General features: G+C 45.8%; 1 protein-coding gene across 1 annotated transcript; it reads right to left on the reverse strand.

The window, feature by feature from the left end:
• Positions 1-2458: 2458 nt before the first annotated feature.
• On the reverse strand, positions 2459-26462 carry LOC128422370 (carboxypeptidase A2-like). The gene is made up of 11 exons (XM_053406295.1): positions 25858-26462; positions 19428-19509; positions 17299-17433; positions 15221-15319; positions 13333-13434; positions 11884-11985; positions 9810-9920; positions 9570-9660; positions 8401-8603; positions 3721-3805; positions 2459-2729 (listed from the first exon to the last, which is right to left on the reverse strand). The coding sequence occupies exons 1-11, from the start codon at positions 25920-25922 to the stop codon at positions 2542-2544; spliced, it is 1263 nt and encodes a 420-aa protein (XP_053262270.1). The 5' UTR covers positions 25923-26462; the 3' UTR covers positions 2459-2541.
• Positions 26463-26630: the final 168 nt, after the last annotated feature.

Genomic DNA, 26630 nt, shown 5'->3' on the forward strand with positions numbered 1-26630 from the left:
CACTCTTCTCCAGGATGAAGAGGAACCATTGATGAGCACCCTTTGGGTTCGGTCAGTCAGCCAGTTACAAATCCACTGAGTGGTAGCATAGTCAAGACCGCATTTAACCAGCTTCTTTACAAGAATATCATGGGGCACCTTGTCAAATGCCTTGCTGAAATCAAGGTAGGCTACATCCACTGCGTTCCCTTCATCTACCAGGCTTGTAATTCTGTCAAAAAACGAGATCAGGTTAGTCTGACATGACTTATTTTTCAGAAATCCATGCTGACTATTGGTGATCACAGCATTCCTTTCTAGGTGCTCACAGACTGTTTGCTTAATGATCTGCTCCAGAATCTTCCCTGGTATTGATGTCAGACTGACTGGGCGGTAATTATTTGGGTCCTCTCTTTTCCCCTTTTTGAAAATAGGGACAACATTTGCCCTCCTCCAGTCTGCCGGGACTTCGCCTGTTCTCCAGGAATTCTCAAAGATGACTGCCAGTGGTTCTGAAATCACATCTGCCAGTTCTTTTAATACTCTTGGATGCAGTTCATCTGGCCCTGGAGACTTGAATACATCTAGACTAGCCAAGTATTCTTGTACTATCTCCTTAGTTATTCTGGGCTGTGTTTCCTCTGCTGAATCATTTGCTCCAAATTCTTCAGGTCGGGCATTGTTTTCTTTATCGGAGAAGACTGAGGCAAAGAAGGCATTGAGGAGTTCAGCCCTTTCTGTGTCCCCTGTTTGCATTTCACCATCTTCTCCTCTGAGTGACCCCACTGTTTCTTTGTTCTTCCTTTTGCTACGGACATACCCATAAAAGCCTTTTTTGTTGCTTTTAACCTCTCTAGCAAGCCTGAGTTCATTCTGTGCTTTAGCTTTTCTGACTTTGTGTCTACACGTGCTGGCTATTTGTTTGAATTCCTCTTTGGTGGTTTCCCCCCTTTTCCATTTTTTGTACACATCCTTTTTTAATCTTAACTCAGTTAAAAGTTCTTTAGATAGCCACCCTGGCTTCTTTAGGCACCTTCCATGTTTCCGTCTCATTGGTATTGCCTGAAGTTGTGCTTTTACTATCTCCCTCTTAACAAACTCCCAGCCATCATGAACTCCCTTTCCTTTTAGTATTACTGTCCATGGGATCTCACCAAGCACTTCCCTAAGTTTTATGAAGTTGGCTTTCTTAAAGTCGAGAAATTGAGTCCTAGTATGCTTGGCTGCTCCTTTCCGCTGTATAGTAAACTTCAGAAGAGCATGATCACTCGCGCCTAATGATCCTTCCACTTCTACCCCACTAACCAGGTCATCAACATTGGTTAGGACCAGATCTAAAATGGCTGTTCCTCTTGTTGCTTCTCCCACTTTCTGGACAATGAAGTTGTCCGCAAGGCCAGTGAGGAATCTGTTTGACCTTATGCTCTTGGCTGAGTTTGACATCCAACAATTGTAATTGAAGTCCCCCATTACTACTATCTCCCTTCCTTTTGCATGCTTGGCCATCTGTTCCAGGAAGGCATCATCTATGTCCTCCGTTTGGCTTGGGGATCTATAGTAAACTCCCACAATGAGGTCACTGTTATTCTTCTCTCCCTTAATTTTGACCCAAATGCTCTCACTTTGGCTTTGAGGTTCTAAATCTTGGATCTCTTCACAGGTATACACATCCCTGACATATAACGCCACTCCTCCTCCTTTCTTGTCTGGTCTGTTTCTCTGAAATAGATTGTATCCCTCCATTATTACATTCCAATCGTGGGACTTATCCCACCAGGTTTCAGTGATTCCTATTATGTCATATTTAGTTTGCTGTACCAGGAGCTCAAGCTCATCTTGTTTATTTCCCATGCTTTGCGCATTAGTGTACAGACACTGAAGTCCATTAATCATTCCCCCGTGTCTCTTATTTAAGGATTTTTTCCTCCCACCACTAGGTCTGCGTGCTGTTTGCTCCATTCGGTCTATGACATTTGGATGATCATCTTCATCAATTGATAGACTCCTACCTTCAGGAGCACTGTCTCCCTCCCCCACATTAGTCAGTTTAAAGCCCTCCTGATGAGGTTTCTGAGATTTTTTGCAAAAACATTCCTCCCAACCGTTGTGAGATTAGATTGGAAAATTTTCAGACAGGATTGACGGAAGTCAAATTTTTTTGAATAAGATGTAAAAGTATGTTTAATTACTGTTGAAAATGATATGTTAAAAAAACTAATAAAAAAATTATATATATATTTTTTAAAAAAGAGCGAATCAAGGTACCACTGTAATTCATATCCAGTCTAAACTTGGGGCAGCAGTTCTGTGTAAAATGTTTCCTATTGAAACGATCTGGAAAACTTGAAAGTTCCCTTGCTATTTTGTGGCATTTCAAGCCGGTCCCATTTAAAAAATATCGCCCATCTGTGGCGTTTGGCTTTTCCCCACTGCACCCTTTTTCTTATGAGACAACACAGCTCCTTTGGTTGTTTTTTTTTTGAAGACGTCTTTATTCATCTTTAAACGGAAGCGTGTGGCTGATTTCTCTCCCTGTCCTTCTAGGCTCGAAAATCCCTCCTCTCAGTATGGATGGTCCCTCACGTGCTCCATGATGGTTTTCAGAGCCAGCCAGGTCTCTTGCGCTGTCGGAATAATCTGGTCGGCGGGCAAGAGGAATCCGTACCGGCCGGTGTCTCTGAGTTCAAGACCAAAGGAGTATTTGATGCCTTGGTCGTAAGTCCAGTCGATGCTGCCCCCACTGGCTTGATCTGGAAGGAAGAAAAATGCTCAGGGTGGAACTCTGGCTTGACAATCTGTACGAATAATAATAATAATAATAATAATAATAATAATAATAATAATAAAATTTTATTTATACCCCGCTCTCCCCGGCCAGAGCTGGGCTCAGGGCGGCTAACACCAGTAAAATTACAATAAAAACATAATGGGGGAAATACAATTTAAAATGCAGCCTCCTTTTAATAATAGCCCATAGATCAGCAGTTCTCAACCTGTGGGTCCCCAGATGTTGTTGGACTACAACTCCCATAATCCCTGAGCTCTTGCCTATTCCACAAAGTATTTAACATTTGTTGTGTTAAGGTGTCAAATAACATTGCTAAGCATGTAAGCAGTTTATAGTGCAACCGAAAAACTGAAATATTTATCAGTGCTGGTAGCGAAACTTTGTTGTTGTTGTTTAGTCGTGTCCGACTCTTCGTGACCCCCTGGACCAGAGCACGCCAGGCCCTCCTGTCTTCCACTGCCTCCCGCAGTTTGTTCAAACCCAACCACCTCGTCCACTGTCGTCCCCTTCTCCTTGTGCCCTCCATCTTTCCCAACATCAGGGTCTTTTCCAGGGAGTCTTCTCTTCTCATGAGGTGGCCAAAGTCTTGGAGCCTCAGCTTCCGGATCTGTCCTTCCAGTGAGCACTCAGGGCTGATTTCCTTCAGAATGGAGAGGTTTGATCTTCTTGCAGTCCATGGGACTCTCAAGAGTCTCCTCCAGCACCATAATCCAAAAGCATCCATTCTTCGGCAGTCAGCCTTCTTTATGGTCCAGCTCTCACTTCCATTCATCACTACTGGGAAAACCATAACTTGAACTATACGGACCTTGGTAGCGAAACTACAAAAAGCAATCAAGGTGGGAGTGGCCTCTGTGGCTCCGCCCTCTTTCACCTCGGGCTGAAAAGCCGCCGCCATCCTGAGCTGAGGAAGACCTCAGCTATTGACCACAATATCAGGCATATATACTCACAGATAATGTTGCAAATGGGGCCAACTTTATATACGGTGCCGTAGAGAGAAGCAAGGGCATCGGCCGCCTTTTTTCCTAGCGCATCCTAGAAGGAAATCAAAAGTCAGTCGGCGGGAATCACAAAACAACCTTTGGATCCCTGGAACATCTCCTACCAAAGGATGGATAAAACAAAGCTAGAGGTGTGGTTGGTTGGTTGAGTTTATTCTATGCATCGCTGGATGGTAAAACAACAATGTCTGGGCAAATCTCCAGGACCAGATGGGCTGACTTCTAGATATTATAGATCTTTGAAAGAGTGGCTATTACAACCTTTGAAGGAAGTCTGCAATGAAATTTTGGAAGGGAAAAGGGCACCAGAGTCGTGGAAAGAGGCGTATATTACACTTATACCGAAAACAGAGACTGAAAAGACTCAGCTTAAGAACTACCGCCCTATATCGTTACTTAATGTGGATTACAAATTTTTTGCTGACATTTTGGCCAAGAGATTGAAAAAAGTATTGATGGAAGAGATTCATAAAGACCAAGCGGGTTTTCTCCCGGGAAGACATTTGTCTGATAATCTGAGGAATATAATTGATATATTGGAAAAATTAGAAGTGAATATAAACACTAAAGCAGCTCTGATATTTGTGGACGCGGAGAAAGCTTTTGACAACATCTCTTGGAGTTTTATGAAGAAGAACCTACAGGGGATGGGGGTAGGCCAAGGTTTTGAAAATGGTATAGGTGCAATATATTCTGAACAAAAGGCAAAATTAATTGTAAATAATGTGGTGACAGAAGAATTTAAGATAGAAAAAGGGACATGACAGGGGTGCCCAATCTCTCCATTGCTTTTTATATTGGTCCTGGAGGTTTTGCTCAACATGATTAGAAGGGACCGGTTGGTTAAAGGTATACAGGTCGGAGCCAAACAGTACAAATTGAGAGCATTTGCAGATGATTTAGTACTGACGTTACAGGAGCCAGAATCTAGTACTAAAAGGGTTTTAGAACTAATTCAAGAATTTGGTCAAGTGGCAGGATTTAAACTGAACAAGTCAAAACTAAGGTTTTAGAGAAAAATTTAACACCGATTGAAAGAGAGAGGTTTCAGAATGAGACAGGTTTAACTGTGGTTAAGAAAGTGAAATATTTGGGGATTAATATGACAGCAAAAAATGGGAACTTATTTAAAGATAATTATGAAAAATGTTGGACGGAAGTGAAAAAAGATTTAGAAATTTGGTCAAACTTGAAGCTTTCCTTGTTGGGTCGAATTGCAGCTATAAAGATGAATGTTTTGCCTAGAATGTTGTTTTTGTTTCAAACATTGCAGATTGTGGACAAAATGGGTTGTTTCAAGAAGTGGCAGAAAGATATTTCTAGATTTGTCTGGCAGGGCAAGAAGCCCAGAATAAAATTTAAGATATTAACTGATGCAAAGGAAAGAGGCGGATTTGCCCTGCCAGACTTTAAACTTTACTATGAATCAGCAGCATTCTGCTGGCTAAAAGATTGGCTGCTTCTTGAGAACACAGACATTTTGGACTTAGAAGGTTTTAACAACGTTTTTGGTTGGCACGCATATTTGTGGTACGACAAGGTTAAAGCACATAAAGCATTTAAAAACCATATTGTCAGGAAAGCATTGTTCAATGTTTGGATAAGATACAAAGATTTATTGGAAAATAAAACCCCAAGGTGGTTGTCACCAATGGAAGCGAAGGCTCAGAAAAGCTCAATATGGAGGCCAAATGGCCGAAATATTGGGAAATTTTGGAACAGGAGGGAAATAGACTAAAACTGCAGAGCTTTGAGAAACTAAAAAACAAAGTGCGAGATTGGCTACATTATTATCAGATAATGGAGGCATATAATTTGGATAAGAAAATCGGCTTCCAGGTGGAAAAATCAAAATTAGAAACAGAACTGTTAGAACCCAAAACTAAGATTTTGTCAAAGATGTATAACTTGCTGTTGAAATGGAATACTCAGGATGAAACGGTGAAATCTGCTATGATTAAATGGGCACAAGATGTTGGACATAACATTATGTTTGCTGACTGGGAACAGTTGTGGACCACTGGTATGAAATTTACGGCATGTAATGCCTTAAGAGAGAATATTATGAAAATGATATACAGGTGGTACATGACCCCAGTCAAGCTTGCAAAAATATATCATTTGCCCGATAATAAATGTTGGAAATGCAAAGAAACTGAAGGTACATTCTTTCACCTTTGGTGGACGTGCCCAAGAATTAAGGCTTTCTGGGAAATGATCTATAATGAAATGAAAAAGGTATTTAAATATACCTTTCTGAAGAAACCAGAGGCCTTTCTTCTGGGCATAGTCGGCCAACAGGTGTTAAAGAAGGACAGAACTTTTTTCATGTATGCAACAACAGCAGCAAGAATACTTATTGCAAAGTATTGGAAGACACAAGACCTACCCACCCTGGAAGAATGGCAGATGAAGGTGATGGACTATATGGGATTGGCAGAAATGACTGGCAGAATCCGAGACCAGGGAGAAGAGTCGGTGGAAGAAGATTGGAAGAAATTTAAAGACTATCTACAGAAATATTGTAAAATTAATGAATGTTAGAATGATGTTGGATTGAAATTAAGTGGTTACCAGCTGTCATGCTTTAAGAGAATATGAAAAAAAGGATTATAAATAGGTAATAATATAATGGTAAGGATTTGCTGAATCAACAATTTGTGGTGGAATACAAAAAAGGGAGGTATGAGGAGGTCCGGGAAACAAGTTAAAGGAAAATAAGCAACTGAAAATTAATGTGTTTTTAATTTTCTTTACTCTGTATTTTTGTTATCTATCTGTTTTTTCTTCTTTTTTACTTTATTGTAATACTTTAAAAAATCTTAATAAATATCCTATAAAAAAAACAACAACAATGTCAACAACAACAACCTCACAGCAATTTGGCAAAAATAAAAACAGGAAAATCAAGACAGATTTACAATACTACTTTAAAAGATACGAAAGGAAGAAAGAATGGGAAAAGTTTATAATTTATTTAGAAGACCACTGAAAGCAGATGAAAACATTAGCAGGGTTTTAATCTCACCCGTAATGTAACAAATGCTATGGGCAATATGGATTGATATAAAATATAGATTACGAAACAATATGCGGTTGAAAATGTTGACAATAGGATCCATCGAGGGGATGAGGGTAAGTCTCGCGATTCAGAGTAATATATGGATGTGTATTTGGTTTGGTGATAAGCTTATATTTGTAAAATCAAATCAAAAGGATTTCGAAAAAACAAAACAAAACATGCAAGGGTAATGTGCTAAAACAGTTTCAAATCGCCTTGACTTTCTATGGATCTATGACAGATTCCTTTGTCTATTGCTCAGAAACGATGAAATTAACCGGGTGAGTAAAGTATTAAAATGAATGGATTCTTAAAACAAATAAAGAATATGATAAATAAATTCAGATAGGTAGCCATGACACAGCAGAAATATATATATATTTATATATATTGTCCAATAGCGCTTTAGAGACAGACTAAGTTTGTTCTTGGTATGAGTTTTCGTGTGCATGCACGAAATATCTGAAGAGATGTGCATGCACACGAAAGCTCATACCAAGAACAAACTTAGTTGGTCTCTAGGGTGGTGCTGTGGGTTAAACCACAGAGCCTAGGACTTGCCAATCAGAAGGTCGGCGGTTCGAATCCCCACAACGGTGTGAGCTCCCGTTGCTCGGTCCCTGCTCCTGCCAACCTAGCAGTTCAAAAGCATGTCAAAGTGCAAGTAGATAAATAGGTACCGCTCCGGTGGGAAGGTAAACAGTGTTTCCGTGCGCTGCTCTGGTTCACCAGAAGCGGCTTAGTCATGCTGGCCACATGACCCAGAAGCTGTACTCCGGCTCCCTTGTCCAATAAAGCGAGATGAGCGCCGCAACCTCAGAGTCGCCCACGACTGGACCTAATGGTCAGGGGTCCCTTTACCCTTTAAGGTGCTACTGGAGAAATAAATTGGGACCTAAGAGGAGTCTGGCTGTGCTTATCTCTGAGCTGCAGGTCCTATCGAGTCCAGCATCCTTTTCTCACTGTGGCCAACCAGATACCTATGGAAACCCAAAGCAGGACCTGGGTGCAAGGACAAGACTCTTCCAGACTTGTGGTTTGCAGCAACTGGCATACAGTGGCACAATTGTCTCCACCAGTGGAAGCAAACACTGCAAACACTGGGAGCGGTCTCCTCCGTGATTTTCACCTAATCCTTTCTCTTTTTTTAGCCATCTGAGTTGGTGACTGTCCTGTGGCTTGGAGTTCCACCTCTGCCTCTGGCCACTGGAGATATAACCTTCGCCGCTGTCATCGAGCGGCCAGCCAGCCAGCAGGCATTGTTAAGTTGTGGGTGAGGTGAGCATATCAGACACAGCGATTCTTCAAACAGCTCTTGATTATTCAGAGGCCAGAACAGAACTGAACTGAAGGGTTCAGCCAACCTGCTTATATAGAGCTCAACTACAATGCAACAGTAACAACTTTCTGTAACTATCCAATCACTGAATGTCACTTTCAATTCCTTATTTGCATATGCGGACCTGAGTGAAAACTATCTACAGTATCCCCCTGCTGGCCCAGGGTGAGAACTTCAGTACATAACAGGCATCTCTGCCAGGACAGCTAAGTCCAGCCCGGGGCCTTACCAGTTCTTCGTAATCCTTGATTGCGGTGGTGCAATTGTAGCCGTAGGGGAACATCAGGAGTTGGGAGTAGCTGTGGATGCTGATGAAAGCCTTGAGGTTTCCGTGGCTCCTCACAAAATCCACGACGGACCTCACTTCTACCTCGGAGTTGGCGCTGGGGCCATGGTAGGAGTCGGAGCAAGGGTTGTTGCTGGCTCCGGGTCCTGCACACGTGGAAAGTCCAAAGAACAAGGTGTCAGTCAGTTTTATTGCACATAGCCAAAGGCTGCCGCAATGTACACAGAATCCTTCAACAAGTGTGGTGTAGTGGTTAAGAGTGGTGGACTCATAATCTGGTGAACCGGGTTCGATTCCCTGCTCCTCCACATGCAGCTGCTGGGTGACCTTGGGCCAGTCACACTTCTCTGAAGTCTCTCAGCCCCACTCACCCCACAGAGTGTTTGTTGTGGGGGAGGAAGGGAAAAGGAGATTGTTAGCCGCTTTGAGACTCCTTCGGGTAGTGATAAAGCGGGATATCAAATCCAAATCCAAACAATTTAAAGAAACTATACTGGATTGAGACAAAAAACTTAAAACGTTTATGTTATCAAGACATTACCTACTCTAAACAAAGCTACAGAAGTACCTTAATATACAAGTTAAGACATTAAACAATAAAATTTATAAGCTAAAATTATCACATGGCCACTAATATATTAAAAAATAATGTTAATTAATACAATGTGCAATTATATTCAGAGTTTGGTGATAAAGACAGAATATAGCTTGATGTAGATAGGGTCAAATAAATTCATCTCCTTTACAGTTGGTGGCTACCTTGGCTATATAATTTGCTCTATTTTTCCTAGCAGCAGTTGCAAAGAGTGCTACACGCCAGGTCACACACTGTATTTTTCGCTCAATAAGACGCACTTTTTTCCTCTTAAAATCTAAGGGGAACTGTCTGTGCGTCTTATGGAGCGAATATGTGGTCCCTGAGGCTGGGGACGGACGGACCCAGGCTTCCCCTGCCAGCCCCGACCTGTTCTTTGGGGCTGGCGATGTTGATATTTTGCCCCGTGCAATGGCTTCAAGATATTTTATGAAGGATGATTCATAAATGGAATCAGTCGGGGAAAGCATCACCTCCTGTTGCGTGAGTCCAAGATTAAATCCCTTCGCCTACCTACCTCCAAAGCCAGCGTCCCAGTTCCTGTTTGGATCAGCCCCAAAACATAAGCTGCCAGGAATCTTGGAGCGCGTCTTCCTCCACATACGATTCTGAAAGTCAGAAAGAAGAACGGCGCCGTTGGAAAAACCCTCCACGGAGCACCAGGAGAGGAGCGAGAAAGGTGGATGAAGGACCGCAATGGCTGAAAAGCTTCCCAGTTTGAATGAGAAGAGAGGGTGGCAGGTTTTCAAGGACTCACTTTGGTTTGAGAGAAGACATATCCATCCGGATTTGCAACAGGCATCAGAAAAACATCCATTGTGTTTAACAGGGAAGTTACTGACGGATCGTTCCCATAGTCACTGGCAATCTGCAGAGGGCAGAAGAGGTCTTAGGGCTATTTTTGTCTCAATCTGTATATTATTATTATTATTATTATTATTATTATTATTATTATTATTATTATTTGTATACCACCCTTCATTCACATAGGGACGCGGGTGGCGCTGTGGGTTAAAGCCTCAGCGCCTAGGACTTGCCGATTGAAAGGTCGGCGGTTCGAATCCCCGCTGCAGGGTGCGCTCCTGTCGCTCGGTCCCAGCGCCTGCCAACCTAGCAGTTCGAAAGCACCCTCGGGTGCAAGTAGATAAATAGGGACCGCTTACTAGCGGGAAGATAAACGGCGTTCCGTGTGCTGCGCTGGCTCGCCAGATGCAGCTTGTCACGCTGGCCACGTGACCCGGAAGTGTCTCCGGACAGCGCTGGCCCCCGGCCTCTTGAGTGAGATGGGCGCACAACCCTAGAGTCTGGCAAGACTGGCCCGTATGGGCAGGGGTACCTTTACCTTGTGGAGAGAGGCTCAGAACTCACAGGGTTAAGAAGTTCTGAGTGACGTCTCACATTTTGAGGCGTGGTTTTAGAATACTGAGGGGAGTGTTTTACTGTGTTCTCTCAGTGTGTGTTTTGCTCCGGCGAGAGAGCAGCGATGAGTGAATTGTCGCCAGGATTTATAGCTGTTGTGTTATGCTAAGGAATAAAGACTTTAAAAGATAAGGAGACAGCCTGCTGCGTTCAGTCTGAGTTATTGCCCTCACACGACGTTCCTGCTTCTGTTCCGCTGTGTTTACGTTCTGCGGAGTCGGAGGTCCCTGGGGGATAAGAATCAGAGCCGCGCAGAGGAAGCGTGCCGGACCCCCCGGACTGGCTCATACCTTTACCTTACCTTCAGTCACATAGATCTCAGGGCAGTTCAGAACATAAAAATCACAATAGAAAAACCACAAAATACCTAGTGGAAATAAGAACAGCAAACCAATAATCACCCCCTCCCACAACACATTTAAAAGGGCATCGGATGTCTTTCAGCCGAAGAGGAACATTTTTACCCTGGTGCATAAAGATGTATAATGAAGGTGCCAGGCAAACCTCCCTGGGGAGAGCATGCCACAGGCAGGGAGCCACCACAGAAAAGGCCCTGCTTTCGTGTTGCTGCCCTCTGTACATCTCATGGGAGGAGGCACACAAGAAGGGCCTCAGATAATGATCACAGGGTCCAGTTCTGTCAGTTCATACCGAGAGCAGTGGTCCTGGGGGTATCATGGTCCTGAACCATTCAAGCCTTTATAGTATGTGCACATACTCCTATTTGCACATACACTCTCACAGCTGGTGTGGGAAGTGATACAGACACAGTGTTGGCCACAATCCATATTTATCCTGTCTCTCTCGTGTTGTATCTAACCCGAGGGATAGCTTAGTCGGGAGAGCACGAGACTTAATCTCAGGGTCATGAGTTCAAGTCTCACGTTGGGTGAAGAATTCCTACATTGCAGGGGGTTGGACTGGATGACCCTTGGGTTCCCTTCCAACTTTGCAATTCTATGATTCTTAGGGAAAACTTCACTTAGATGCATTTCCCCCCAAACCAGCTTTGAGCATAGCTGTCAACTTTTCCCTTTTCTTGCGAGGAATCCTATTCGGAATAAGGGAATTTCCCTTAAAAAAAACGGAAAAGTTGACAGCTATGGCTTTGGGAGGAGGGAAAACAGATGTTCTGTGTTTTCAGCTGGTAATCCTCTTCACCTTCAGATGGCCAGCTTGAGTCGGACCTGAGTTTTGGTGGAACTCCAGGCAAAAAGGGCTGCAGTGGAATCTCCTTCCCAGAAATAGTTCTGCTCCCTTTTATTCTCCAGCGGTATGTTTATGAGCATGGGTCCCACTCATTTTGGCCATGCTCACCACTGGCATGTGGCCCGCAGAGGCACGCCGAAGGCTCAATGTGGCCCCTAGGCGAAAAGGGATTAGCCATAGTTCAGTCGGAAAGAACAGCCAACCTTCTTCGCAGTCCAAAGGGCAGTAGCTTGGGTGACCCATTCTCGCGCGTGGATGCCGGCATCAATCCAGATCGCAGGGCGGCTCCTTCCTCCGGTGCTGAACTATTGGATGGAAAGGGATGTTTAAGGGATGTTTACTTGCTGGATCTGCACCCTGCCCCTCCACCAAAATGTGTGCAGGGTGGCTAACAGGAGCAAAATACAACCATCGAAACTGTTGGGATACTGCTAGGGAGACAGTCATCTCCCAACGATCCATCGGTCTCCCGTAGAACAGCATCAGTCAGTTAGCGACACGAGCCTCAGACACATTCCAGTACTCGTGCACGCCCTTGCAGCAGACTCCGCAACAGAAGATGCACCCAGCAGAGCATATTTACAACATTATTCAGCGTTGGTCAGAACAAAGGAAAAACATGACTGCCTGCCTTCGTGTCAAGGCAAAAGACAGAAAACGAAAGCTATATACAAAACGGAAACTCCCTTTTAGCAGGAAGTACGCAGGCTTGTGACACACAACAGCCTGCTCCCTATTTAAGGAGGAACGGAAATATCCTAACATCCTCCCCCTTTCCGTGTAACCTGTAGTACCTGTGGTTCAACCCAATTGCAACCTCTGTACATAAACCTTAAGTTGTTCTCTGTTAACAACCTTAGACAACAGATCAGCAGGAATTTCATTTCCTGGCATGTAGGACACCTGAATGAGTCCTTTCTGAATACACTCTCTTGCACGATGTAACTTAATCTGCAAGTATTTGGTTCTTTGCTTGCAACTCTCTGAGTTCAGCAAAGCCAAACAGGATCTATTGTCTTGATACACTTGTATAGGACATTTCACAGAAACCCCAATGTCCTTAAACAGTTGCATCAACCATTCACAATCCATGAGTGAAAATGACAGAGCATTCTGTTAGGAAATATCCTAACAGAAACATGGCAGCAGGCTGATTAAATTGTTGGGATACTGCCGGGAACACGGAGGCATCAGGCAGGCATCAGGCAGGCCCCCAGCTGGCTCCAGCCACTGGCCGGCAGCCGGTCTCCCTTGGAACAGCATCAATCAGCGACACAAGCCTCTGATACATTTAGAGACTTGTGCACGCTCTATCAGCAGAGTGTGCAAATCTTCTCACAGCAGAAGAGGCGGACAGAGAGATGTGCAAGCATAATGTACAGCATTTTATTCAGCATAGTTCAGGAACAAAGGAAAACATGTCTGCTTCCCTTCGTTTCCAGCAAAACAGCAGTAACACAAAAGCTATATACAAACGGAAGTTCCCAGCAGATCTGTGCTGGAAGTAAACAGGCATGTGACACACATGTTCCCTTTTAAGGTGGAACGGAACTATATCCTAACATAAATAGGCAAGAAGCAGCTAGCTGGGGGAGAAATTGCAGCATTTGCAGTTAGATAATGATGTAGTAGTTAACATGAAATTGGCGTACCTTGAGGACGAAGAGGGATTGTTTTTCATAAGACTCCCCAATCTGATGTTTGCTCACAAGCTGGGGGTATTCAGCCACAATATCATCCATAGCGCTGTAAATCTAAGATACAACATCGTGTGTTTTATACCGCCATCGGAGAGAGGAATGTTTAAGAGAGAGAGAGAGAGAGAGAATGTTGTATCTGGGGACAAGTGTTGGGTGTAAAGCGACAACGCTTGCAGTAACTATTTTGCCTGTGTTATCCTGGCTGCTGCATGGAACAATGCATGACTGAGACCTTGAATATGTAAGTAAAGCATGTTTAACTTACTTCGCAGTGTGTGGTCTGTTCCTTGCAAAAGAGGGGAGTGTTGTAACGGGATAAGAAATGTCTAACAAACTACTGTATGTTTCGCTCCAAAAAACGCACATGGCCATAAGACGCACCTAGTTTTTAGAGGGGGAATGCAAGAAAAAAAAAATTATTTAAAGGGAGCGCTGAGCAGAGCCTGTATGCATCCCAGGCTCTGCTCAGCGTCCCTTTCATGAGGCGCGTGGAGTATGTGTGCGGCGCTTGCAGGCTTTTCCGTCAGTGACAGGCTGCCCTTCTCCTTCCTCGGGGGAAAGCCGCCAAGAGCACACACGCTCCGCGCGGCTCTTTAAAGGGAGTGTGGCTCTTGGGGGCTTTTCCGGGAGGTGGGGGAAGGGACTGAGGGACTAAGCCAGAAGCTAGAACAGCAAGAGGCACTTTTTCCCTCCTAAAAAGTAAGGTGAAATGTGTGTGCATCTTATGGAGCGAATGCATGCTGCGCAGCGCTCCCTCTCACTGTTCTGGCTTCTGCGATAGCCGCACAGAGCCTCCTCAGGGCAGCGGGGCTCCCCCTGCCTTGCGGAGGCTTTGCACGGCTAAGCCAGAAGCCAGAACAGTGAGAGGGAGCGCTGTGCAGCAATCCCTCTTGCTGTTCTGGCTTCTGGGATAGCTGCGCAGCCTGCATTCGCTCCATAAGACGCACACACATTTCCCCTTACTTTTTAGGAGGGAAAAAGTGTGTCTTATAGAGCGAAAAATATGGTATATTCCTAACGCTACACTGTTGGGCAACTTTTATGAGTTTAATTCTCCACTACTGGGAGTCTCTGTGTGCTAGCCCTTTCGAATCCAGGTGCCCAGCCGTTTCTTTTTGCTGTCCGTCCACCCACATGAGTCCATTCAATTATTGGCCTCGGTCCAGTATACCTGAAGGAGCGTCTCCACCCCCATCATTCTACCCGGACACTGAGGTCCAGCGCCGAGGGCCTTCTGGCAGTTCCCTCACTGCAAGAAGCCAAGTTACAGGGAACCAGACAGAGGGCCTTCTTTGTGGTGGCACCCACCCTGTAGAATGCCCTCCCGTCAGATGTCAAAGAGAACAACAACTACCAGACTTTTAGAAGACATCTGAAGGCAGCCCTGTTTAGGGAAGCTTTTAATGTTTGATGTATTTTAATATTTTTTGGAAGCCGCCCAGAGTGGCTGGGGAGGCCCGGCCAGATGGGCGGGGTATAAATAATAAATTATTATTATGTTATTATTATTATTTAATTCCCCACAAATACTGACTTAGGTGGGCCAACAACATCTGGCTCAGCATGAGGCATCTTCCTAAGGTCTCTTCATCTTACAGATGAGTGACAGCACGTCGCCCTCGCTGTAACAGTGCGGCAGATTTGGCACGCCAGGCCAGGGCACAGGACTGGCTCTCTGAGGCCACCTGAATGCCAGGATCAACTACCTGCACTTGAAATGGGCATTTGGTGCAAGAGCAGGTCCACAGCTCCCTGCGCCTCCACCATCTCCATCTTGAGTTTGAAGAGAAAGACAAAAGCGGCGGGTTAGAGGAGGTGAGCAAATATTTATCCGTCTTACGGATTCCAAGGGGTGATATGCGGCGTAGTTGAAACTGTCGCTTCCACGCTCCCTCCGCTCGTTGAGGTTCATCTCTCGCGCTTCTTCATCCACAATAGCCTAGGGCAAGAACCAGTGCCGGATTTACGTACAGTGGTACCTCGGGTTAAGTACTTAATTCGTTCCGGAGGTCCGTACTTAACTTGAAACTGTTCTTAACCTGAAGCACCACTTTAGCTAATGGAGCCTCCTGCTGCTGCTGTGCCGCCGGAGCACGATTTCTGTTCTCATCCTGAAGCAAAGTTCTTAACCTGAAGCACTATTTCTGGGTTAGCTGAGTCTGTAACCTGAAGCGTATGTAACCTGAAGCGTATGTAACCCGAGGTACCACTGTATAAGCTAAACAAGCTATAGCTTAGAGCCCCACTCTTTTGGGGGCCCCCTAAAAATTTAAAGGAAACAAGACTGGATGTACATTTCCAAAATGTAAGATAAAAAACAAATAAAATAAAGCCTACATACAGCAACAGTGTTTTGTGTTGTGTATGGACCCATTAGTCCATAAATTACCATATAGCATATATTCAACATGAAAAACAGTGACAATTTGTTGTTGACAAAGGACAGCTGGACATATCAAGGGCCCCATTACCTTCAGTAGCTTAGGGCCTCATTAAACCTAAATAAAACCTACATACAGCAACAGTGTTTTGTGTGGTGTATGGACCTAGGATCCTGTGGCGCTGTGGGTTAAACCAGAGAGCCTAGGACTTGCCGATCAGAAGGTCAGCGGTCTGAATCCCCGCGACGGAGTGAGCTCCCGTTGCTCGGTCCCTGCTCCTGCCAACCTAGCAGTTCGAAAGCATGTCAAAGTGCAAGTAGATAAATAGGTACCGCTCCGGCGGGAAGGTAAACGGCGTTTCCATGCGCTGCTCTGGTTCACCAGAAGCGGCTTAGTCCTGCTGGCCACATGACCCGGAAGCTGTGCGCCGGCTCCCTCGGCCAATAAAGCGAGATGAGCGCCGCAACCCCAGAGTCGGTCATGACTGGACCTAGTGGTCAGGGGTCCCTTTACCCTTACCTTTATGGACCTATTAGGTCCATAAATTACCATATAGCATATATTCAACTCAAAAACAATTTGTTGTTGACAAAGGACAGCTGGACATACAAAGGGCCCCAATAGCTTAGGGGCTTATCAAACCTAAATCTGGGCTTGGTAAGAACACATGTCAGGATAGGGTAATCCTTTGTGTTTGTGTGTTCTCTCCCAAGAGCTGGAGCTGTACCCAAAATAAAATCTAATAGGATTTTTTTTGTTTTTTTGATAAAGTTACAGGATGGCACCTCTCTCCTTCCCTGCAGAAGTGACATAAAGGAGTGGAGTGGAGTCACTGGAATCCTGAACTGTGGAACTCCATGCTGCGACATTACTGCTGCTACTAATTTATTATTATTTATTAACGGTGCCCAGCCTTGTACGTTATAGCCTTGGACATCAAAGATTCTCGAGTCGTGGGAGGGAGTTAAAAAACTGGGGAGCAGCCACCCCTCTTTGGTGTCTAAACATTAAGTATATGGCACTTCTTCGCATGAAATATAATGCTGATAAGGTCAAATCCAGGGACGCAGGTGGCGCTGTGGTCTAAACCACTGAGCCTAGGACTTGCCAATCAGAAGGTCGGTGGTTCGAATCCCTGCGACGGAGTGAGCTCCCGTTGCTTGGTCCCTGCTCCTGCCAACCTAGCAGTTCAAAAGCACGTCAAAGTGCAAGTAGATAAATAGGTACCACACCGGCGGGAAGGTAAACGGCGTTTCCGTGCGCTGCTCTGGTTTTGCCAGAAGCGGCTTAGTCATGCTGGCCACATGATCCAGAAACTGTCTGCAGAGCGGACAAACGCCGGCTCCCTTGGCCAGTAAAGCGAGATGAGTGCCGCAACCCCAGAGTCATTCGCGACTAGACTTAACTGTCAGCGGTCCTTTACCTTTTTTTTTAAAGGTCAAATCCACACCATACTTTTAAAGCATTCTCAACAGACTTAACAGACATAAGGCTTCATGGTAGATTTCCTCCCACCTCTCCCCCCCCCTTTTCCTACCTGGACATCCTCAATCAGGACGGAGTACTTGATTTGATGGGACTCCAGGAAGGCTTTGACATCTTGCAGGCAAGCAAAGGGGACTTGGACATCTGCCGGGCGACCAGGATATGAAGGGAAACGCCAGAAATCCAGCTGACGAACAAGTAAAAAAAGTGAGTTAATGAATCGTTGAAAGAAACAGCATAGGCTCTGACGCCCCAGAAAATGCCGGGACCCTCGCAAAACCCTGAAGCCATCGCAGCATCTTACGGCCACAGAGAGTCTCAAATCCCCATCTTTGTTGAGGTAGGCTAGCCAGAAACAGTGTCATGATGATGGGGAAGCATGGGGTGGTGGCAGGGAGAGAGTTGCCTCCTTTGCCGCCACTCCTGGGAGTCAGAGAAGCCAGTCAAGTCGAACCCAACATGGGAGGGACATTTGGAGCTGCAGGGACTGTGTACCTGCTTGTAATAAACAGAAATCTGCCCGTATTCCCATATGAGGGACACAAAAGCCCTTACTGAGTCCTTTGCAGGTTCTCCATCGGTTGGAGAAAAGAACAGAGGCCAACCAGAGAGTACTGAGAAGCAAAGCAGCCGGTAAGCCTGATCTTTATTGAACTGTTGCAACAGGGTGCTCCCCTCACACGCAGGAAAGGAGGAGGAACCCAGAACCCAGGTGTGTCCGCCCTTATATAGACATTTTAAATTGCCTGCCCTGGAGTCCAAGACCACCCCCAGAAACATCATACCTACATCACAGAAAGGGTGGTCTACAGCAGAAATTTGAGTGTGTTGTTTACCTCCTGTCTGGCAGGTTACCTGTTAATGCTTACTTGACTGGATCGCCTGGGGAGCCTGGCCAGTCTTTTGTAATGATAAACACTTAGTTCCTGAGCCAGGTCACAGGCTCACCCTATTCAAACACAGACATACCCTTAAGACAGGATTTGTGAAGGAAAAGGCAATGGGGAGACTTTTCCATTTCCTTCGACCTTGCAGAGAAAACATTTGGTCAGTTTGGGAGTCAAAATGGTTTCAGGGCTGTTTTCCTGTGCTGCTTCAGACATGTGGTTTATATATTTATGTACGTGTTTGCTTGGTACATTTATGAACATTTGTTTTATATATATATAAGACCTTATTTATTTATTTTTTATTTCATGCTGATTTCAGATCCAGTATAAACAGGACTCTGAGCAGGAACCGGGCGATCGGGACTGCCGTACGCACCTAAGCATTTCCCTAATTACAGCCTCCCTCTTTGCGTGGAGCTTGTGAATGCCTTCGAGAAGCAGCCCAAGATAAAAATGAAGTATAACAAGCAAAGGAAGAAACAGACGCTCCTCTGTGGAAGCTGGTGCAATTATAGGCATTATTACTTGTGCAACTTTTAAGGAACTGCAGTTATGCAAAGCGTAGTCTGGGCTTCTGAGCTCAGCTTCCAGGATATACTTTTCCCAGAGGCTCTGTCAGTCTCCCAACAAGCTGTCTCCAAATGGGCCCGAACTTCAATGTCTAAAACTCCTGGTAGAGGACAAGGATCTAGAGATCACACTAAGGGTGGCCAAATTCTGTGCGACTGCCATAAAACTTAGGGAACAAGCTGTACTACCAAAATGATTAAGGTTTTAAATGACAATTTTAGGTTATATTTTAGTGATCAAGATTTATTTATTTATATATATATATAATTTTTATTAAATTTTGCATTTTAACAATCCAATCAAATCACATTAAATACTCCAAACTATACAAATACATATCATATAGTCCAAATATTCTGCCAAATTATAAATTTTTGTTGGTGCTTCCCATGCTTCAAGTTCAGTGGGGCTCTAATTGTCTTATGTTTCTACTGCCTTGAGTTTCCAATAGTTCCTTCTTTAAATCTTCCTGTTGTTATCCTTCCTTCTAGTGATGAAGATTTAATATATATTTTTAACTGCCGCTATATCTGAATTGTCTCTGTTATACCCAATTGCAATCCAATGTGTTCCTGTAGTGTTTTGTGATTTCTCTGATATTATAAGTGAGCCGGAACTGGTCTGTGACCTTAATAATAAAATTCAATTCAGCTGTCACCCGCAACCATTCACATTCAGGATGGATAATTAGCCAACACCCCCAAGAGGAAAAACCACACACCTGGAGCGGTTCCAGAGCTTGAAGCTGTTTCAGAAGGCGGACCTGTTCGTCATCGCTTGGCTCCAGCCGGAGAACTTGATCACTACAAGATTTTAAAAATGGTACTTAGCTCAGCTCTCTGCTGCACTGCAATTTTATCCAAGGTAGATTTACCACACAGGAAAGCCAACGTGAGCTTTGGGATGGGAGGAGACATTTTGATGTGAACGTACCAAGTCCGATACAGTGGTACCTCGGGTTACAGACGCTTCAGGTTACAGACTCCGCTAACCCAGAAATAGTACCTCAGGTTAAGAACTTTGCTTCAGGATGAGAACAGAAATGGTGCGGCGGCAGCGGGAGGCCCCATTGGCTAAAGTGCTACCTCAGGTTAAGCACAGTTTCAGGTTAAGAACGGACCTCCGGAACGAATTAAGTTCTTAACCTGAGGTACCACTGTATTCTCAAAACACGACCTGGACCAAAATGCAAATTTCCCCCAAAAATTGCAGTTCCCTGAATTTTGCGGTGCAGTTCCCTGACCAGGCAATATGTACCAAAATGTCTGTGTGCCTGTGCTATTTTTCTCGAAAACGAGGTGCCGGAACTCAGTGTGAACACCTCCCTTGTTCTCTTATAATGACACCTGAGAGGTGCCGGAACTGAGCTCTGTTGAGTTTTGGCTGAAAGAAAGCCCAGGAGTGTGGTGTGCTGAAAAATGTGTGTGGTAGAGAAAATCACACAGACCAATGCATTATATTAGGGAACCTTCGTCTAAACGTGTTGTGTTTTAGGAGAAATGCATGGCAAGACGCTGACCGATTTCCATGAGGCCTTGTCAAAAAACAGTCACGAACAACTTGCAAACTGGAATGCTTTTTTGCTGGTTTTCAAGAAGACAGAGCAGGAGATCCTCAGAGAGAGAGAGGGAAAGAGAGAGAGATCTGCCCTCAGAAGTTTACCCATGAGATCGCCCACTTCACCACTTCATTTGGCGGAACTGGCACTGCTACAGGTGCATAACCCCTGTGCCACATTTGTAAGAACTACCGTATTTTTCGCTCCATAGGACACACTTTTTCCCTCTTAAGAACTAAGGGGGAAAGTCTGTGCGTCCTATGGAGCGAATGCAGGGGGGAGGCAGGCAGGAAAAGCCCCGTGCGGCTCTTGTGGGCTTTTTCCCAGGAGGGAGAAGGGACTGGCACAGCCAGTCAGTCAGGGATGGATTGCGCTCGCTGCCTTGGCTTCTTTAGCCGCGCTGGAAAGGTTTAGCTCCCGTCTGGATCCCTTCCAGTCGGGATTCAGGCCTCATCATGGGACTGAAACTGCCTTGGTCGCACTGGTTGATGATCTCCGGCGGGCTAGGGACAAAGGTGAGAGCTGTTTCCTAGTTCTGCTGGATCTCTCAGCGGCGTTTGATACCATCGACCATAACATCCTTCTGGACCGTCTGGAGGGGCTGGGAGCTGGGGGCACTGTCATACAGTGGTTCCGCTCCTTCCTCCTGGGCCGTGTTCAGAAAGTGGTGGTGGGGGATGAGTGTTCAGACCCCTGGGCTCTCACTTGTGGGCTGCCTCAGGGTTCTGTCCTCTCCCCCATGCTTTTCAACATTTACATGCAGCCACTGGGAGAGATCATCAGGAGGTTTGGGCTGGGTGTTCATCAGTATGCGGATGATACCCAGCTCTACCTCTCTTTTAAATCAGAACCAGTGAGGGCGGTGAAGGTCCTGTGTGAGTGTCTGGAGGCGGTTGGAGGATGGATGGCGGCTAACAGATTGAGGTTGAATCCTGACAAGACAGAAGTACTGTTTTTGGGGGACAGGAGGCGGGCAGGTGTGGAGGATTCCCTGGTCCTGAATGGGGTAACTGTGCCCCTGAAGGACCAGATGCGCAGCCTGGGAGTCATTTTGGACTCACAGCTGTCCATGGAGGCACAGGTCAATTCTGTGTCCAGGGCAGCTGTTTACCAACTCCATCTGGTACGTAGGCTGAGACCCTATCTGCCTGCGGACTGTCTCGCCAGAGTGGTGCATGCTCTGGTTATCTCCCGCTTGGATTACTGCAATGCGCTCTACGTGGGGCTACCTTTGAAGGTGACTCGGAAACTACAACTAATCCAGAATGCGGCAGCTAGACTGGTGACTGGGGGCGGCCGCTGAGACCATATAACACCGGTCTTGAAAGACCTACATTGGCTCCCAGTACGTTTCCGAGCACAATTCAAAGTGTTGGTGCTGACCTTTAAAGCCCTAAACGGCCTCGGTCCAGTATACCTGAAGGAGCGTCTCCACCCCCATCATTCTGCCCGGACGCTGAGGTCCAGCGCCGAGGGCCTTCTGGCGGTTCCCTCATTGCGAGAAGCAAAGCTACAGGGAACCAGGCAGAGGGCCTTCTCGGTAGTGGCACCCACCCTGAGGAACGCCCTCCCATCAGATGTCAAAGCGATAAAAACTACCTGACATTCAGAAGACATCTTAAGGCAGCCCTGTTCAGGGAAGTTTTTAGCGTGTGATATTTTACTGTATTTTTGGTTTCTATGGAAGCCGCCCAGAGTGGCTGGGGAGGCCCAGCCAGATGGGCGGGGTATAAATAATAAATTATTATTGTTGTTATTATTATTATTATTATTATTATTATTATTATTATTATTATTATTTTGGGGCTATGGCAGAAGCCAAGACAGCCAGCGGGATGGATCCTGCTCGCTGTTTTGGCTTCTTTGCTCTTTGGGGCTGGGGGGGGGGAGGAATAATATTTTTTTCTTGATTTCCCCCTCTAAAAACCAGTTGCGTCTTGTGATCCGGTGCGTCCTATAAAGCGAAAAATACGGTATTTTGGTATGGTGGCACCTGCACTTTGGAACTGCCTGCCACTTGACAAACAGGCAGGCACCTTCGCTGTGCTCTTTTCGGAGCTAGCTAAAACCATTTTTTCTTCAGACAGGCCTACTCAGGAGTTTACAAAGTGGATGCGAGTTTTATTCCTTTTTCATTCTCTTGCTATCTTAGCTTTTTGAAAGGTTGTTGATTCTTCTCATCGATAATTTATCTCGTTTTGAGGTTTGTTTGCTGAAATCGAGCTGTGTATAAACCTTACAAAATAAATATCAGAGGCAGCTTTGACTCCCCCTGGATCCCCAAACCCTCTTGATCCTTTGACGCACAACAAGAGCGGTGGGTAAACTGTGCACTGGCCAGGGGAAGGAAAATCTCTTAATTATTTTGTTTGTGTGTTTATGAAAATGCTGGAGATAGGAGGAAAATAGGGGGCGGGGAGTTGTCTTTCCACCGGTCTTTGGACCGGTTCTGCTGCCCCACCAACACCTGCTCTGGACATGGTAGGATTGCTCTGCCAAAACCAGCTGCTCTCTTTGCCCCTTAATTTCCTGTTGGCAAAATAGGGCAACAACCAACCTCCCCAAATTGATATGGTTCGTCTAAGTTGGCAGTGTAATAAACAAAAATCTGCCCTTATTCCCTTATGGGGAACACAAGAGCCCTTATAGAGTCCTTTGTAGGTTCTTCATCAGTCGGAGAAAATAACAGAGGCCAACCAGAGAATATTGAGAAGCAAAGCAGCTAGTAAGCCTGATCTTTATTGATCTGTTGCAACACACAGGAAAGGAGGAGGACCCTGAACCAAGGTGTGCCTGCACTTATATAGACATTTTAAATTGCCTGTCCTGGAGTCCAAGACCACCCCCAGACACATCACAGAAAAGGCGGTCTGCAACAGAAATCTGAGTGCGTTGTTTACCTCCTGTCTGGCAGGTTACCTGTTAATGGTCACTTGATTGGATACCCTGGGGAGGCTGGCTAGTCTTTTGTAATGACAAATACTTAGTTCCTGAGCCAGGTCACAGGCTCACCCTATTCATACACAGACATACCCTTAAGACAGGATTTGTGAATGAAAAGACAGTGGGGAGGCTTTTCCATTTTCCTTCGACCTTGCAGAGAAATATTTGAGGTCAATTTGGGAGGGACAAAATGGTTTCAGGACTTTTTCTGTGGGGTTTCAGACATGCGGTTTATATATGCAGTTATGAACATTTATCTTTTATACAGGTTTGTGTGTGTTTGTGCGTATATATATATATATATGACCTTAATTTTTTTATTTCAGCAGCAATGTCAGTGATGCACAATAGAGCAGTGTAAAGATAAGCATTCTTAAACCTGCCCCATTGTGGGATAAACGAATAACGAATGAATAAATAAGAGCACGAACGACCATGTCTTGCCTTGAGAAACCTTTTGGCTCAAAGGTTCACAAATAGTAAAACTCTTTGTTGTAATTAAGGGGCAAATGCCTGACACAGAAGGATTCTGCAAGGAGTAAAGATACGCCATAGAAATTCCTCTCTTTGTTAGTGGTGCAATTTAGACTAGGAACAGTGTGTTAGAAGTAGTTTGTGACTCTGGAGATTTGGCATTTTTATAGTTTCTAGCTATAACTAGAAATGACAGAGACAGGTTAGAGGGCTAAGGTAAAGGTAAAGGGACCCCTGACCATTAGGTCCAGTCGTGGCTGACTCTGGGGTTGCGGCACGCATCTCGCTTTATTGGCCGAGGGAGCCGGCGTACAGCTTCCAGGTCATGTGGCCAGCATGACTAAGCCACTTCTGGCGAACCAGAGCAGTGCACGGAAATGCCGTTTACCTTCCCGCCGGAGCCGTACCTATTTATCTACTTGCACTTTGACGTGCTTTCAGAATGCTAGGTTGGCAGGAGCAGGGACCGAGCAACGGGAGCTCATCCCATCGCGGGGATTCGAACTGCCGACCTTCTGATCGGTAAGTCCTAGGCTCTGTGGTTTAACCCACAGCGCCACCCGCGTCCCTGGTTAGAGGGCTAGCACAGGCTTAAAAGGCTTATGAATATTGGCAAGACGGCCCTTGAAGAAGATAAAGTTAATTAGCATGAACATGGGATGTATGTAGATGGACATGGGATGTGCGTAACGGTTGGGGGCACATATCAAGGAGAAAATGTGAAGGAGGCATGTCGGAAAAGTCTGTAACTGCAGTTTCCTGACCAATAGGAGATTGTAGGAAGGAATTTTGGACTAGGTAGGATATAAATTATATGTGATGTAAACTGGAATGCGTGGTGGGTTGGGGCAGGTATCTCGTACATCGCTGTTTGACAATAAATCTGGTTATGCCTGATCTTTGGTGTAAGACTCCTTTTTCTCACAGAGAAACTTGAATCTCTCTGGGGAAGTACCCTGGCTCATTTTTGTCCAACACCCATGTCTGAACTATGGTGGAACCCAGGGAGACAAAATTGTCTACAACCCCAAGTGTGTGTCAGGAGCAATGCCTCGATGCCTCCCACATGTGGTTTTGGCTATCACATGGCAGCACAGAACTCCATACAAAGATGCAGTGCTGTCTTACCCATAGGTGCTAGGGGTGCGGGGCACCCGGGCACCGGGCTCTCAGGGGCGCCAGGCCAAGAGTCCGGGGCCCGAGAGTTGAGTCCGGGGAAGAGCTTGCCCGTCGGTCGGAGCACCGCTCTTCTGCTGCCGTGATTTCAGGGTCGACCAAGCCAGCAAGACGCTGAGGCGGCCGGCCAGCTCTGGCCTCCTGCGCACCTGGGACTAGGCAACCTGGGGAGGGGCGCCGGGAAAATCTTTGCACCCTGGAGCCACACATGCTTAATAATAATAATAATAATTTAAAATTTATACCCCGCCCATCTGGCTGGGTTTCCCCAGCCACTCTGGGCGGCTTCCAACAAAATATTAAAATACAGTAATGCATCAAACATTAAAAGCTTCCCTGAACAAGGCTGCCTTCAGATGTCTTCTAAAAGTCTGGTAGTTGTTCTTCTCTTTGACATCTGGTGGGAGGGCGTTCCACAGGGAGGGCGCCACTACCGAGAAGGCCCTCTGCCTGGTTCCCTGTAACTTGGCTTTTCGCAGTGAGGGAACCACCAGAAGGCCCTCAGCGCTAAGTTGTCCCTGTAAACGAATCAGGACAGATGCTTGCCGAACCTAGAAGCAATCTTCCTGAGGGCATAGGAAGGTATTTTGAGGTTGCCCCAAACACAAACACACCCTAAAGGAGCAGCTTACCCCAATCTCTAGACGAACTACAAAACTGCCATCAGCCAGCAGGGTCACCCTGAGCCCCGAAGTCTGCTGGTATTGCAGTGTTTGAGAACCACATACCCTCCAACGTTCCTCTGATGAAAACTGGGAGGCGCATCTTTTGGCGCTGTGCAAGTCAGCTGGCTTGCATGGAAGAGTGTGACCAAAAGACATGCGTCTTTTGCAAGCACCAGAGCCAACGCTGGCTCATCTCAGGACATCGCAGGATCAGATCAGAAGCCGGGATGGCTTCTGTGATTCCAGGAATTTCCTGGGAAAATAGGGGCGGTTGGAGGATACGAAAGCAGCAAAGGAAGCGTTGCAGAAACAGTGGAGTCCAAAGGAGAACTCACCCAGCAAATGTTTCCAGTCCCTGGGAAGCCCCAACAAGGGCCACAAGAAGCAGAAATAGCCTCATATTTGGAAAGTTGTTCAGAAGCGGGAGAATGATGATTCGGCGAGGCTGTATTTAAGCTGTGTCCAAGCCTTTCCAAAGAGACTGCATGTGTTTAAATTCCCATGTCATGTCCGAAAGGTTCGAAGCACCTTGTCAGATAAGGGAGTATCTTTCCCTCGGAAAGTCTTGCTTGCCTTGATGTAATCATATAATTAATGGGTGGACCTTGATCAGCAAGGCTGGGACGCAGGAGCCCTCGGGGCACAGTAGTAAACAGCAAAATTGCAGAATTGTCCAAGCGACTGGATGTGGCCCAGATATTGCAGAGACAGCCTATTCACAGGTGAGTCAGAGTGCTGGTGCAGGTAAGCCAGGTGCGGGGAATCCAAACGCTCCTGAACTACAACCAGCTCCATCTGGTACGCAGGATGAGACCCTATCTGCCCGCAGACTGTCTTGCCAGAGTGGTGCATGCTCTAGTTATCTCCCGCTTGGACTACTGCAATGCGCTCTACATGGGTCTACCTTTGAAGGTGACCCGGAAACTACAACTAATCCAGAATGCGGCAGCTAGACTGGTTGACAAAAGTTGGATGGCCACCTGTCAGGGATTATTTGAGGTTGAATCCTGTTTTGGGGGGACAGGAGGCGGGCAGGTGTGGAGGACTCCCTGGTCCTGAATGGGGTAACTGTGCCCCTGAAGGACCAGGTGTGCAGCCTGGGAGTCAT

The sequence above is a fragment of the Podarcis raffonei genome, chromosome 10 (assembly GCF_027172205.1).
Source record: "Podarcis raffonei isolate rPodRaf1 chromosome 10, rPodRaf1.pri, whole genome shotgun sequence".
In the NCBI taxonomy this organism is placed as follows: Eukaryota; Metazoa; Chordata; class Lepidosauria; order Squamata; family Lacertidae; genus Podarcis; species Podarcis raffonei.